The following is a 16779-nucleotide window of genomic DNA, read 5'->3' on the forward strand; positions in this document are numbered from 1 at the left end:
ACCCAGCCTCCCTTGCAGGGAGGAAGGAAGCCCCGCCCCCACCCACCCGCCAACCACAAGGGCACATTTGGGCCTTGCAGAGGGGCCCTCGGGAAGTAAACAGGTCTGGGGCGTCTTCTGCACGCGCCAGAGACCAGCCTGGCCTCTGAGCTGCTGATGGAAGGCAGACTCGGGCAGGAGCTTCCAGATGTGAAATGCTAACAGGCTTTAATGGTTTGAACCCAACAGGAAATATTTTTCCAAAGCCAAAAGAATGTAATCTTTTCAGTACAATGCAAAATGCTTTTATGAAAAACGGCACACAGTTGAAATGATAATTCATTGCAGACAGTAAAGAAATTGAAATCCCCCAACGAACCCCGATTTTAAGAATTCACTTTAAGCATAGGTTGGTTGTGGTCACCCGAAAAACAAAAGCAGAGGTCTATCTTAAAGCATTCTTCCAGGGAAAATGCTGAAATCATTCAGGATCTTTGTACCAAATCTTGAGTTTCCAGGGTACAGAATTTTTTTATTTTTGCTTTTCTTTTTCACATAAGCTATCTGGTTGTTTTCTTCACAAAATATTTTGCTTCTAAAAGGAAATTATTAGAAGAAGGAATCCTTATTATAGGAGAAATATGCTGAGGGGGGTTAAGCGCCTAATTCTGAGCTTAGCAGAGAGCTTGGAGCCTAGTTTCTAACCGGAGAGAGGGCATCAGACAAGAAGTGTCTGAACCCAGGTGTTTTGCACACCCACGGTGGTAGGGTAGTGCCTAAAGGGAGAAGATTTCCAAATGCCACCTCAATGGCTCAGAATTCAGCACCAGGAATTCACCAGGGTCCCTGCTTTCCAGTGAGGCATGCACTTCAAAGCTGCCTGCTTTAAGAAAATTCAGTATTCACAAATGCAAACTTCATCCTGACCCTCCAAAGCATTCATCACAGGATGCCTTAAAACTGAGAACTACTCTTAAAGTATGATTACATTTAATTTTTTTTTTTAAGGGGGCCAAAGAATCCTACGTTCCTGACTTCCCTTGTAGCATGCATTTTCACACATATATTCTGTGGAACACTAGCTTCACAAGATATGCTGTGGAAGGAGGTTTCTGAGGCCAGCAAGTTTGGAAAAGGGAACCTGCTGTGATGCTCAGAGCTCACTGCTGGGGGTTCTGTGTGCCTATCAGCAATCTGGACATTTAGAAACCCTGCAGCAATGAGATTTGATTAATCCAGCATTTATTTCCCAAACTTATTTAACTAGGGACCCCCGTCCCAGAACATTGATGGACAGATGACAAACAATATCTTAGAGAAGAGTGCTTTGACATAATGTAAGGGCAAGAGGACCCATCACTATCAGACAGATAGCAAATATGCAAATACCTGGAGCTCAAGGACCACAGGCAAGGGGGCCGTGGTGTCAGCAGAACAATCCTTCACATAGAGGAGAAGAGAACAGAAGGTGAAGTAAATACACACTTGGATATTTTTGTTGGTTTTTGAAGAGCATCTGATTGCCAAAATATTCTTAGCAAAGAATTGAAAAAAAATGTTGGAAGACAGAATGTAGAAAATGTTAGAATTTCTGAGCAGATGAGCAAAGTTGTCAGGGAACGGAGGAAGCGCTAGGAGAGGTCTGCAGGTGGTGGCAGGGTAGGTTTCATTACTGGTAACTGACAGGGAGCCTGTTGCTCTGTTATCACAGATTTAGTACTGGCCAACTTGCAACTTGTCATTGCCTTGGCTGAGAATAAATCACTTGTCCCAAATCTAAGATGGTAAAATATGCAGATGACTTTGTGTGCCACCCACACAAAGATTTATGTAATCCTAATTGCTTTTAATATGAAGGTCTCATAATCTGAGCACTGGTGCATCTTACCCTTAGGCAAATGATACAAAGATTAAACTTTTTCCCCCTGAATCATTCAAAAGGATATGAAGTGGGTCTGAAACATACTGTTCCTTTTGCATTCAAAGAGGTGTCACATTTGGGGACAAATGTGGAGCCCTATTTGGGGCAGACAGGAGGAAACAGCATCTCAAATGTCTGCTTCCTCATGAATGGTAACAGAAGAGGGGTCCTCATCTGATACAGCTGCAGGAAGCTCAGGCCCACCTTTTGCCCCTGAACTTGAACTCCTCCATCCCATGTGGTCATCATTATGGTGCCCTATTTGTCTAACCTTTACCAGAAGGAAGAGAGCTTTGACACATACTCAGGAGAACATGGAGAGTCTGACTCTTTGTATCCTGAATTTAACTGACCAGGAACTTGTAAAAATATCAAATCCCAGTGTCAGTAACATCACCACAAGATGTGGTGGTCCTGAAGCTGGTGGGGAAAGGCTGGGCGGGGTGGGGGTGGGGGGCAGTTGGCCAGCAGGAAGCAGAGCCTTAAACCACAGAGCACACGAGAGGAAGACAAATAACTCCTCATCACCATAATGTTTTACCCATTAGTCACAGAATAACATTTCTCAGAACTTACCCAAAAACTGTGGTTGTTAATGGACTTTATAAACTTTCATCCAGAAATCACATCCCTATATGTCCATCTATTACACTGCTAACAATAATATTTCTGAAGAGGACAAAGTTAGGTCTCTATCTGGTATGCTCAGCCCTGTACAAAGCAACAAGGAGAGCTGAAAGTAGACTAGTCCTCAGTCTCCATGACCCAATTCTAGATTAAGCTGGCGCCCCCTGTTTAAGCACTCAGCCTCATCACCCGGACTACCCACATGGAGAATGAATGGAGAAGAATGGGATTACCTTAAACCTAGACAATGAGTCGCTTAGGGAAAGTGTAGTTACTTCCCAATGTCTGGAAATGTGTTGAGAAAGCTACATTTTATAAGGGCACTGGTCTCTTCTGTGTAAAACTGAAAAGTAGATGAAGAGGTACCTGCCGAATAGAAATATTTGCATCCACGTTAGTACCAGCCCAGTTTTAAATTGAAGACATATAAAAGAAAGTTAACATTCTGCCTTCTGTGGATAAACAAAGTTTCTCAAGTACTAGTTGGGAGAGAAAGCATTAGAAAAATAGCGGTATGTTCTCACATTAAAATGTACCCTTTTATACCTTACATTTGTACAGTATTTTCCAGATAACAAAAGGGCTGTCACACTTCCTCGTTTGTTTGAAACTTACATCAACCCTTTGAAGTCAAGAAAGAACAAAGAACTGACCCCATTTTTCAGAAGTGGAAACATTCTCAAAATGGAAAGTTAGTAATGGGGCTGAGATTCAAACCCAGATCTTGAGATTTCCAGAAGCACTTTCACCAATTTGTGTACTTACTAATTTATATTGTGTCAAGGACCACACATTGTGTACTAGCACCAAAAGGCAGCTAGTGCTCAGTATAGTACTGTTTAAAATACCTGCCTTTTTAAGGCTGAATAATACTCCATTATATATATATACGCACACCCCATTTTGCTTATCCATTCATCTGTTGATGTTCACTTGGATTGCTTCCACCTTTTGGCTATTGTGAATAATGCTGCCATGAATATAGATCTAGAAATATCTCTTCTAGTCCCTGCTTTCAGGTCTTTTGGGGATATACACAGAAGTGGAATTGCTGGATCATACAGTAGTTCTGTGCTTAATTTTTTGAAGAATTGCCATACCCCACAGTGGCTGTACCATTTTACACCAGCAATGCACAAAGATTCCAATTTCTCCACATTCTCACCCAACACTTGTCATTTTCTGCTTTTTCTGATAACAGCCATCCAAATGGATGTGAAGTGGTATCTCACTGTGGTTTTGATTTGTATTTCCCTAATGGTTAGTGATGTTGAGCATCTTTTCACGTGCTGACTGGCCATTTGTGTGTCTTTGGAGAAATGTCTATTAACTCTCTTGCCCACATATTAATAACTTTTAACAACTACTTTAAAAGCTTGTAAGAATTAGAATGACATGAATTCACAAAGAGATAAGTGGCAAGGCTGATGTGGTCTAAATGGGCTACCTACACAGGATTCATCACAGCACCTGCATCACAGGGCAATGATGCCACCTCTGCCCACTGTCCATCTGAGCCACACTCCCAAGAAAGAGGCAGAAGCTGGGAGGTGGCAGCAGTGAAAAGAGGACAGACTGAGTGTGCATTGTCATTTGTACTTTAAGGCTTGGGGGGAAAAAAACTACTTTTTAAAAAATATAATATATATATTTAAATATAATAATAGTAGTAATAGTACTGTAGTAGTGGTGATGGTAGTAGTAGTAATACCCTGAGGCTTCTATGATATCTGCTCCCAGGGTCCCTGCCCAAGGGTGACCTTAGCTTAGACAAAGGTCTTCCTGATACCCTATGGTCCTGGAAAGAGGTCTAATCAGACCCTGATCATATTCAATACCAACACCACAGCAAAGGTTTGAAAAAACTTCCTGCTATAAAGCTATTTTATAATGTATAATATAAAACAATCATGGTCATCATTTAGGAACTTTCCTCCTATTGCCAGACACTGTGCTAAGTGCTAGTTGATACAGTGGTGAAAAAGCAGAAGTGGCCTCTGCTCTTATAGAACTTACCGCCTGGGCGGGAGACATAAAAACAGTTAATACCCCCATGGCATGGAGGGAGGCGAGTGACAAGGGAGGTGGGAGACAGGACAGGATGACCAGCAAAGGTCTCTCTAAGGAGGTAACCTTTAAGCAGAAGGACTGAAGAATAAAATGTTCGCCTCATGCAGAGCAAGATCAAGAGCCACCCAGACTGAAGGAACAGGCCCTGCAGGAGGAAGAAAGGAGTGGAGGGAGTCCAAGCGCTCAAGGGTGGCCAGTGTGCCTGCAGCATGGCTGGCCAAGGGGAGAAGAGCAAGGTCACAGGAAGCAGGCAGACAGGGGCTAGAGTAATAGGATGCTGGCCAAGTTCCGACTTCAGGTTTCAAGAAGAATGCAGTAGGAGGATGCTGACGGGTCCCCAGTGGGGCATGATAACTGGAGTGTGTGTTTGCTGCCTCCTCCAGATCACACTGCAGCAGGAATCCGAACCAGGGGCGGTGCAAGTTGAGTCAAGTGAGATGATGGCTTAGACTAATGATGGCAGTTTAGATGATGAGAAGGAGATGGCAGGCTTGAGCTAGATGTTAGCAGTGGACATGGCAGAACCTGCTGCTAGATGGATGTGTGAGGTGAAGGGCCAAGCTGACTTTCTGCTTTAACCCCTCCACTTCATATAAGTCAATGAAATTCAACTAGTAGCTTTCATATTGTGACATTTCTAAACTAACATTGGAAACAGTCTAATTTCTGTTAAGATCCTAGCTCTTTCCAAAGGGGGAAACTGATGAACCTGCCAACAGAAGAATAAGATGTACATTATTCAAAAATACTATTTTCCTTGAGGTATTACAAACTGAACCAGTATAAAAACACAGATGAAGCACCCACAAAATGATGCCACCTCATCAGACCACCCCAACATCAGGCCACATAGAGAGTGAGGTTTGGGCACGAGGGCAAGAGCTTTGGGGTCATTCAGACCTGATTTCAAAAATCTCTAACATATGATGAAATAAACTGCCACAAAAGAGCACAAACTTGGGCTTCCCTGGTGGCGCAGTGGTTGGGAGTCCGCCTGCCGATGCAGGGGACGCGGGTTCGTGCCCCGGTCTGGGATGATCCCACATGCCGCGGAGCGGCTGGGCCTGTGAGCCATGGCCACTGAGCCTGCGCGTCCGGAGCCTGTGCTCCACAACGGGAGAGGCCACAGCAGTGAGAGGCCCGCGTACCGAAAAAAAAAAAAGAGCACAAACTATAGACTCAGACCCGTAAAGACTGCAGATACTGAAATTATCTAATACAGAAGATAGAGATATGAAATATGTTTAAAGAACTTTAAATAGGGAATATAAAGGGCCAAGATTTTTTAAATTGTCCCATAACATTCTGGGGGGAAAGAAAGTAGAGCTTCTAGAAATTTATGTCTGAAATAGCCAATGAACAGAAAAATAGATCTGATGAAATTACCCAGAAATGCAGCACAGAAAGACAGAACAAGTGTAAAACATGAAAGGCAGGTTAAGAGAGATGGAGAGTAGAATGATATGGTCTACCAACAATGTAATTGAAGTTCCAGAAGGAGAAAAAACAGTAAGGAAGAGTCAAGATTTGATGAAATTTGTTTGAAATTTTTCCAGAATTAATGAAAGACACCTGTCCTCTGACTTTGGGATCCCAACCAACCCCAAAGGAGGAAAAATAAAGAAAACTCCCCTCCTAAACACACTGTGGTCAAGCTGCAAAACAACAAACATTGGGTTGGCCAAAAAGTTCCTTCAGTTTTTAAATAAAAATAAAAGACACATTTTTCATTTTCACCAAGAAATATATTGAACAACCTATACACCGTTTTGTTCCACCACCTTCTGCCATTTTTCAGGCAACTTCATAATTCCATCCTCCCAAAATTTTTTATCTTTTTGAGCAAAGAACTGTTCCGAGTGCCTTTTACAGTCTTCCAGGGAATTGAAATTTTTTCCATTAAGAGAATTTTGTAAAAACCGAAATAAATGGAAATCTAAAGGTGCAGTGTCTGGTGAATACAGCAGATGAATCAGAACTTCCCAGCCAAGCTGTAACAGTTTTTGCCTGGTCATCAAAGAAACATGCGGTCTTGCATTATCCTGATGGAAGATTATGCATTTTCTTTTGACTAATTCCAGATGCTTTTCATCGAGTGCTGCTTTCAGTTGGTCTACTTGGGAGCAGTACTTGTGGGAATCAATCATTTGGTTTTCCAGAAGGAGCTCATAATAGAGGACTCCCTTCCAATCCCACCATATACACAACATCATCTTCTTTGGATGAAGACTGACCTTTGGTGTGGTTGATGGTGGTTCATTTCGCTTGCCCCACAGTCTCTTCCATTCCACGTTATTGTACAGTATCCACTTTTCATCGCCCGTCACAATTTGTTTTAAAAACCGGAATGCTTTCGTTACATTTAAGTAGAGAATCACATGTGGAAATACTGTCAAGAAGGTTTTTTTCCACTTAACTTATGTGGAACCCAAACATCAAAGCCATTAACATAACCAGGCTGGTGCAAATGATTTTCAATGCTTGATTTGGATATTTTGAGTATGTTAGCTATCTCCCAGCATGGTATAATGTTGATTGTTCTCAATTAATGTCTCGATTTGATCACTATCGACTTCAATTGATCTACCCAACTGTGGAGCATCATCCAGTGAGAAATTTCCAGCACGAAACTTCACCGACCACTTCTGACACGTTCAATCAGTCACAGCACCTTCTCCATACACTGCACAAATTTTTTTGTGTGTTTTCAGTTGCCTTTTTACCTTTCTTGAAATAATAAAGCATAATACGCTGAAAATGTTGCTTTTTCTCTTCTATCTTCAATATTAAAATGGCTATACAAAAATTCACCAATTTTGATAAGTTTTTTTAAATGCATGCTGATATGACAGCTGTCACAATACAATCTAACAAAATTGTTTCAAATGAAGTTAAAGCCAACTAAGTGCTACTAGAGCCATCTTATGGACAAAACTGAATGAACCTTTTCACCAAACCAATACAAAAAGGTGACCATGAAAGCAGCCAGAAGGGAAAGACACATCCTCCCAATAGGACAGCTTCATTGACAGCTGCCTTCTCAACAGCAACTATGGAAGCCAGGAGACAATGGAAGAACATTTTTAAAGTGCGAAAGGAAAATAACTTTCACCCTCCATCCAGCAGAACTAACTTCCAACAATGTGGGTGAAATAAAAAACATTCTAGAAAAACAAAACCTGAGTTTACTACCAACAGATCCTCCCTAAAGTTATTTCTAAAGGATGCCTATTATCAAGGGAAAGGAAATTGACCTCAAGAGGAAGTCAGTCAAGAAGGAATAGGAGGGACTTCCTTCATGGCTCAGTGGTTAAGAATCTGCCTGCCAATGCAGGGGACATGGGTTCGAGCCCTGGTCCAGGAAGATCCCACATGCCACGGAGCAACTAAGCCCGTGTGCCACAACTACTGAGCGTGCTCTCTAGAGCCCATGAGCCACAACTACTGAGCCCGTGTACCTAGAGCCTGTGCTCCACAACAAAGAGAAGCCACCATAAATGAGAAGCCCACACACCGCAACAAAGAGTAGCCCCCACTTGCCACAACTAAAGAAAGCCCACACACAACAATGAAGACCCAACACAGCCAAAAATTAAATAAATAAATTTATATTTTAAAAAAAAAGAAGAAGAAGGAATGGGAGCGAAGAAAATGAGAAACATGTGGATAAAACCCAAGCCAATGCTGACCATACAAAACAAAAACTTCTAATGTAAGGAGATTTAAAAAAAAAATCATAACAGAACTAAGGTGCTACATAACACATAGCACAGAAATTGGGAAGGAAGTAATCTGAGTGAAGGCATTTCAAGGCCCTTATATGATTCCAGAGAAAGTTTAAAACTGATTAATTTCAGAATTAATTAGAATTAACATGCACATTAAAATGTCAAGCCCCTAAAAGAATAGAAATATAGATATTAAATTTCAAAATAGGAGCGAGAAAAAAATGGAATTAGGGCCAGGGTGGGGGAAATCTCAATTTAAAAAAAGGCAAGAAATGAAAACAAGATGATCTGTCAATATTCATATTTAATTCTTATGATTAAAAACATATTTGTCAAATTTCACAATTTGTATGGAACCACCAAAGAGCCAAACCAATCTTGAGACAGAAAAACAGAGCAGGAGGAATCAGGCTCCCTGACTTCAGACTATACTACAAAGCTACAGTAATCGAGACAGTATGGTACTGGCACAAAAACAGAAATATAGATCAATGGAACAGGATAGAAAGCTCAGAGATAAACCCACACACATATGGTCATCTTATCTTTGATGAAGGAGGCAAGAATATACAATGGAGAAAAGACAGCTTCTTCAATAAGTGGTGCTGGGAAAACTAGACAGCTACATGTAAAAGAATGAAATTAGAACACCTGCTAGCACCATACACAAAAATAAACTCAAAATGGATTAAAGACCTAAATGTAAGTCCAGACACTATAAAACTCTTAGAGGAAAACATAGGCAGAACACTCCATGACATAAATCACAGTAAGATCCTTTTTGACCCACCTCCTAGACAAATGGAAATAAAAACAAAAATAAAGAAATGGAACCTAATGAAACTTAAAAGCTATTGCACAGCAAAGGAAACCATAAATAAGACAAAAAGAATGGGAGAAACCTCAGAATGGGAGAAAATATTTGCCAAAGAAGCGACAGACAAAGGATTAATCTCCAAAATACACAAGCAGCTCAATATCAAAAAAAGCAAAAAACCCAATCCAAAATTGGGTGGAAGACCTAAATAGACATTTCTCCAAAGAAGATATACAGATTGCCAACAAACACATGAAAGGATGCTCAACATCACTAATCATTAGAGAAATGCAAATCAAAACTACAATGAGGTATCACCTCACACCAGTCAGAATGGCCATCATCAAAAAATCTACAAACAGGGCTTCCCTGGTGGCACAGTGGTTGATAGAATATATAGCTGATTCACTTTGTTATAAAGCAGAAACTAACACACCATTGTAAAGCAATTATACTCCAGTAAAGATGTTATAAAATATATATATTCGCCAACAAGTAACTAGACTATGCTTTTGCACAAGGACAGATTTTTATTAGTGTATTGACCAAGCATTTTTGAATATCTTAATAATTATTTTACTCAGTTATCATATATTCTGAAGAAACACAGAGCAATTCTTTTCCTTCTGCATAGCTTACAAAAATGTTTTTCCAGGACGTTCTAATAGACCAAACATGAGTAACACACATGCATTAAAGAAATCACTTGCTGGAAAACATAGGTCAAAATGAACAACTGAGTATAATTCACTGTTTGAGCCTATATGCCTCGCCCCACATACATACACTCACCGAGCCTGGTCCACTAAGCAGCATTTCACAGAGCACAGTGGGCGGTGAGACAGCACTGTGAGCAGAAGTCTCTGCAATGATGGCATCCCCACAACTTTGACTTCTCAAGCACTTATCACTGAATGAAACACTCAGGGACTCCGATTAGGGGTTATTTCAGTAAAATGCACTGAGTAAATGAATACAGCTTTCTCTGTCAGTGGAACTTGCGAGTAGTGGTTAGAGACTCGGTTTCCAAGAAAAACACATTTGTCTTAATTTCTGCAAGACAAGGAAACCAAGCCGTCTAGGAGGGTTTGGGCCTTGGGATCCCCCAACACACACATGGACAGAAACTTCCCCTCTGCCCTCCCCAGGAGCCCCCAGCCCTCAGCCTCAGGCCATTCCCAGTGGCCCCCGTGGCTGCCCAGATTCGGAGGAGCAAAGAAGCATCGAAATGATTCTGTGCCTCAACAGATAATAGGCACTGGTTTAAGCAGGAAGCGAAGCCACTGCCTGGGCACAGGGAATGCAAAGGGTCTGCTGCGAAAGGGTTCCGAGTGGTCCAAAGAAGCAGGGAGAGAGACATGCCTGGATTTCGACAGACAGTGGCCTTTGTATACACATGCTGTGTGTCCCACCCCCACTGAAGGTTGCTGATCGTTGGCCTTGGAAAAGGAAACACCCACAACAGAGGATGGGTGCACTAAAAGGCATGGAATTTGTAAACCACAGCTGTTACATCCTAACAAACGTTATTCAAAGGCCCTGGACCTTCAGTTGCTACTGACAGTCACTTAACCCCCACAATAACCCTGACTTTAAAAGTCACGGGACACCAGGGGCATCTGACCAACAAGTGTGCTTGAATTTTGTCCTAAAATTGCTTTCTATACCACACAACACAGCAGAAAACACAGTCCTTTTCTATAATCCTCTGTTTGGAATTTCCCAGAGCTGAGCTACAAATAAGAATATCATCAGAGGAGCCAGGAGCCAGCTGCTGTCAGGAACCCAGCTAAGGCCAGTCAGCCGGTCACCAGACTAGGGTTTCAAAGGTCAGAAAGACAACACTTCAGTGCCCACTGCCTTCCCACTGCCCAGCCCGAGTCCTGGACGCCTGGTCATTCACTCCATCCTGCCAGGCCATGGCAGAAGCCAGAGGTCAGGACACCAGCCATCTCTGGCCTGGCCTAGTATAGCAGAGATCCCTGTTTAATACAAATATAATACACCCCTTGAGGTCTAGAGATGGGGGTGAACAACGACAATCTATAGGATGGATTCCATTATATGGCAAAGAATCACAACCAACAGACAGGGGACATACAAAATGCCCAGGCCATTAGGAGGACCCACTGCGGACCAGGCCTTCCCTAGAAGAGTGGGACCCCTAGAAAGACATTTCCCAGGGGATGGGCTGACCAGTGGCACTCAACCCCAGGGGTGGCAGGCCAGCTTGAATCACCCCACATCCTAAAACACACAATCTGTAAAATCCTCCCAGCAACCCTATCTGTAGCCAGGGAACCAACAAAGGTCTTCACCAGCACTTGAAAGGAAGTGATTCCTCCATCCAAAGCTCACAGGGCTCTGACCATGTGCCAGCGGCGAGCAGGGCACTAGGACAGAAAGATCAGTAAGGGTCCTGCCCTCAGTAGGATTACAGTCTGGTTACAGTGACAGGAAGTAACTGACAAACTTCATGGCCGAGTGGAGTTTTAGAGACCATCTTATCCTTTCCCCTCCCTCCTGATGAAGGAATGGAGACTCACCTAGGGCACAAAAGCACTTAGTGACAGGAGTCCCAGTGTCCAGCCCAGCCCTCTGTCATAACCCCAGTGAGGCCCTGCCCCTCAGGAACTGAGATTCCTCCAAGTTGCCAGGTCCCTGTTCCTCTAAAAGGACACTTCTACACCTTGAACTAGAGAAGATGCAAAATGGCTGATGAATATTTGATTTTTTTTTTTTTTGAAGTGTTATGTTAACATGAGGTCATCTCTGAGGAGCTAGCTCACGGATTATCACCTTCCTGAGCCTCCACTTCGGTTTGGGGCAGGGGGAAGGGGGCCGGACATCATCCTCATTTTAAGTCCCTTTCTCTGGGGAGTCAGACCACCACCACCAATCACCCCCCAATTGAAATCCCAGCACTACCACTTACTAGCCAGGTGACCTTAGGCAAGTGACTGTATCTCTGTGCCTCAGCTTCCTCACCAGTAAAATGGGATAATATTAGTATCTACATTTACTATTTACTATGAGGATCAATTAAGGTAACGCTTAGAAAGGGTTTAGAGCAATACTCGGCAGGCAGAAAAGTGCTCCTAAGGGTTAGCTTACTAAAAGTGTCTTCAAGTCTCCTCCACCAAAAACACAAGGGAAAAGCCACCTCCCCACACTCATACCACCACCTCAAGTTCAGCCTTCTCCCTCTTCTTGTCCCTGAAACATCAGCTATGCTTGACCCCCTTCAGGGTCATGTGACATGCTGACCCCCTTCCCTGCTGGCCTCTCCCTCTCCCTGACCCTCCTTCTGAGCCCATGCAGTCAGCACCTGCCTAGGCCTCCCTCAGCCCCAGGCCCTGCCCCCATGGGCTTTTTTCTTTTCAGTCTCTCCTCCTTGGGTCTCAACATCAGGTTCTCAGAGCTTCTCCCTCCCTGAGCCTTCGGGCTGTGCCCTCAGCTCCTCCCCACCTCCCATCTCCCAGGAGATGCCCGCGCCATGCCTCCAACTGCTGTGCTCCTCCCACTTGGCAACAGGGGTCTCCAACAGGGCCCCAAAAGGGTCAGCACTGGCCTTTCTAGATTCCTCCTCTGCTCCAGCGTCAGTGTTTCTGACTAACTCTTCAGTGTCTTCAACGGGAAGCTACTGAAACATTCTGAAGTCACTGTGTTTAGACTGCATCATGTATTCCCCCTCCCAGAGTCAGTTTCTTTAGTGGCATCACCACTGTCCCAACCCAAGCTTTGGAGTCATCCGGATTTTCCTCCTTGCTTGCTAGCTTTCCTGTCTATAAAGCTCTGCTTGTATTACCACTGCAAACTGTCTGGCACCTAACTTTTCAAAATTGGAACACTAAACTGACTTCCTAAATGGAGATCATAAAACAGGTAATTCTCACAGACACTTTCATTTGCTGTGTAAACGAAGGCGGGGGGCAACATAAAGGGCCTTCTCTGAGTCTACTCAAAATTTCACAAGGGGCCCAGCAGTCCGCTCTGATGAACACAAGGTCTCATCTAATCCTTATGAGGCAGGTCAAGACCTTATTTTATAGATGAAGGAACTTCAAGGTAAAGGATGAGAAGAGCAACAGAACTGGGTCGTGTCTGACTTTCTTCTTCCTTTCTACTATACTCCAAGCTGAAATGACAGCAACTGATGGTCTGGTGGAACCTAAGACGGTCTTCAGTATCAGGGAAATTAAAAATACATACAGACTCAGAGAGAGAGAGAGAGAGAGAGAGAGAGAGAGAGAGAGAGAGAGAATGTGTGTGTGGCCCTGGGGTATGTTTTGAATTATTGAGGATACCCCTGCCCAGACACACCAATATTGAGGAACCTCATCTAGATACAGAGGGAACTCCCACGGGAACGTTATGTGCCCTTTCCCTACCTTTTAGCGCTAGAACTAAGTGGGGACCGGGACACAGCCTTACCTGAAAGCACAATTCTCAGTTTCATGCTTCCTTGCTCAAAGAAAAAGGATTCCCACGTATGCATGGTTGGCTGAAGCCCTTTTTGGAAATGGGCTATCAAAGCTCAGGCATCGATTCAGCTATGTAAAACTCCCATCCATTAGGATCTAGCACATGTGGAAATGATTAATGTGCAACTGCTGTGTGTCATCTGGGCCATCAGCAACCATGAAAGCCACAGCAAACGCCGACATAAATACAGGAAAATCCTGAAACCGTTTAGGCCAACTACACTTTTCCAGAAGATGAAATTACCATTACTTTTCCCATTAAAACAGTAAAGCTGGGTAGAATAAGCACGGCTCTAAGGCACTAGTTGGGAGGAACTTTCTGACTCATGGTACCACTCGGAGGGGGAGGGGAAGGGAGAAAGCTAAACTGAGCAGCTTTGTGTGCAGACCAGCTAAGTGTTTAAAATATATGACATATTTCTGTACAGTAAGTCCCGAAGTGGGCAAAGTCTTCTCCGTTTTGCAGGTGAGGAAGGTGATAGCAAAAGAGCAAGTCACTTTTTCTTCTTGCCCAAGTTCTCAAACAATAAACTGGCAACAGCACTCACTATTAACCAACTTTCCAGAAAGGACCACAGAAAAATAAAAAACGAAATAGTACTTCTCCCTCTAAAACTAGAGACAAAACCCTTTCTCAATCTCTAGACCAATGAAAACTTTGACAAGGAAGGTAAGTAATTCATACAAGTGACAGTGGCGACCTTCTCTCCTCAACTCCCTCACTTGAAATCGGAAAAAACAACTAAAAGTCACAGTTTTTGAATGCAGGTCACAATAACAAGTAATCCATCGCCGTTGGCTTCTAATAAAAGGCAGAGGAGCCTCTGTAAGATTGAGTTTTTCCTTAGAGATGAGTGGTGGGAGAAAGTGGCCAATCTGCGGTTTGACTGCACGTGGGCGCAGGGCTCTAGCGAGGGTCGGACTGGACTTGAGCACCCAGCCAAGGGGCCCTACGTGCCGCGGGTCGCTGGGGGAACAAAGGAAAGATGCAGGAGGGAAAGAGGCACTTTCTCGGCATCAAACGCCCCTAATGCTTGCTCCCATCCAAATACTCCTTCCTTTGCAGGACTGCTGGAAACTCTTTCGGGGATCTGTCCCACGTGCTTTCAAATTCAGAAGTCTCACGGTTTCGCCCGGTTCTCCGGAGAGGGGGCAGGCATGGGACGCGAGGGAGGAGGCGGGCTCCCGGGCGCGCCCGCAAATCCAGGCTCCCCTGCTGGCCTGCAGGGCCCGGGGCGGCACACCCGCCGCGCACCAGGCCGGAGGCCAGAACTGGCAGTCCCCGAACAGGGGCAACAGGGGCACCCGCCGTCCCCCGAGCTGCTTTACCGAACCCTCCCCACCGTGCGCTTCCCATTTCACAGACAAGACCACCAAGGCTAAGGGAAGGCAGGGAGTTCGCCAGGCCAGGCCATCGGGTCCCGGCTGCTGGGGGCCCTAGGGACGGCCGGCAGGGCAGTGACGGAAACCCCTCGGGGGTTGCCCCTCCCGGGGGTGGTCTCGCCCCTGACATCCAGGGCCGCCCACTATCTCTTTCCCTGGCGGCAACAGGTGCGCGGCTCGCGGCGCCCTGGCGCCAATACCGGGGAAAGTTTCCCTGGCCGCGGCGCGCTGTTTACAGTCTCGTTTTGCAGCGCGGGGGCCCGGAGCGTTCGGGCCAGCCCAGCCATTGAAACCCGACACGTGGGGTGGGGCCCGCACGGCAGACCGCGAGGGAAGCGGGCAGGCTCCGGGCCGGCCTGGCCCCAGCTCCCCTTACCTGCAGTCCTGCCCGCGGCCTCCGCCTCCATGCTCCCGCTTTCTGGGCGCCCAGCCCCGACCCTGCCCCCCCTCCCCCGCCCCCAGCGCCGGGGCCACCGCCCTGCGGTCGTAGCTAGCGACCCTGCTCCCTGCAGACAGTTTACAAAGCGAGCTCATCACTTCCGATGAGTAGTGAGTAGTTAGTATTTCTCTTACTACTCCTGTTTGGAAGAGAAGCCATTCGCAGCCCCACGCCCTCGCCAGCGCCCCTCGGCCTGGCACCCCACTCTCTACGCCCCTTCCCACTTCCTTCTATTATTTCTGTTTCTATGGGCAAGAATTGCTTGTATTATCCCTTTTCGAAAACGTATACAGTTGAAAACTAGCTCAAAGACAACGAATGGCCCCCATAACGCAGGGCCCCCAGTAATCTTTTCTGCCCATTTTTTCAGTCTTTTCAGTTTTTTTCCTAACAACTGTAAAGTGCTTTTTCTGATAACTAATACCTTTTTTTAATTAAATGTTCAAGCTTTTACTCACTTGAAGTAGCAAAATTCAATGAGAAGCAATTGTTACTCTACTATTTCTTTTGGGCCTGTTTCAAGGTGTTTTTTTACAGGGGAGAGGGGGAGCAGGGGTAGTTTTAAAATGCCAATGGCCTTGGAACCCAAAGGCCTGTCAGCTGGCACCTACCCTCTTTGGTTGGCAGCTCTGAAGTTTGCCCTTCTGGACCAGCTCCCTCAGAGCTGCATCCTTAGCCCTTCTGATCCTCTGCCCCCAGGATGGGTGTAGAATTCATTTGCCTGCTTTCTCCCTGTACCCCAGCAAACAGTGGCTCAGGGGAGCCTCTCAGCTACTCCCCACCATGCAACCTCACCTTTGAAGCAACCCACCTGAGGAAGACCAGGGCACCCCCAAGCAGAGGAAGAAAAATGGTCCCAGTTTCACTTCCATGGCACATTGCTGCAGTATTTACTGTGTCCGGAGCTGGAGGCTCCCCTTAGAGCTGAAACAGGAGGGAAGGGGGCTGGGCACAGCATTTGAAAGAATGACATAGCCCGAGGACATGACATAAACTGATTAAAACCAAGTGGGCCCAAGATGGCAGACAGGTCCACTTGCACTAGAACCTGAGGCTCAGTATACGCTCACTGTAACACATCTGCAAGCTAAATGACACATCCACAGGTGCCATGACAGTTCCAAGGCCTACCATAAGGATCAAAAAGTGGGCGATGGCTGAATTTCTGGAAATCCCCACCCCTTCCTGAGATAGCTGGAATACTCCTCCCACTCAGCCTATGAAATTACTCACTCCTATAAAAATTGACAATCCAATACCCTGGCGCCTTTCTCACCTTCTGAGATGGCCAACACTCTGCCTATGGAGTGTGTTTCTCTCTAAATAAGTCC

The 16779-nt window shown here is 45.1% G+C and overlaps 1 protein-coding gene across 3 annotated transcripts in view; it reads right to left on the reverse strand.

The window, feature by feature from the left end:
- The window catches only part of FAM169B (Protein), a 98480-nt gene extending 83038 nt beyond the window's left edge, over positions 1–15442 (reverse strand). For all 3 annotated transcript variants that reach the window (XR_003001376.1, XM_024732041.1, XM_024732042.1), the window contains exon 1: positions 15386–15442. Coding sequence is in view for 2 of the 3 variants with exons in the window: in XM_024732041.1 (XP_024587809.1) it covers positions 15386–15416 (31 nt within the window). In the remaining variant the exon portion in view is untranslated. The remainder of the gene's footprint in view (positions 1–15385) is intronic.
- Between the last annotated feature and the right edge of the window lie 1337 nt (positions 15443–16779).

The sequence above is a fragment of the Neophocaena asiaeorientalis genome, unplaced genomic scaffold (assembly GCF_003031525.2).
Source record: "Neophocaena asiaeorientalis asiaeorientalis breed wild unplaced genomic scaffold, Neophocaena_asiaeorientalis_V1.1 scaffold362, whole genome shotgun sequence".
Lineage (NCBI taxonomy): Eukaryota > Metazoa > Chordata > Mammalia > Artiodactyla > Phocoenidae > Neophocaena > Neophocaena asiaeorientalis.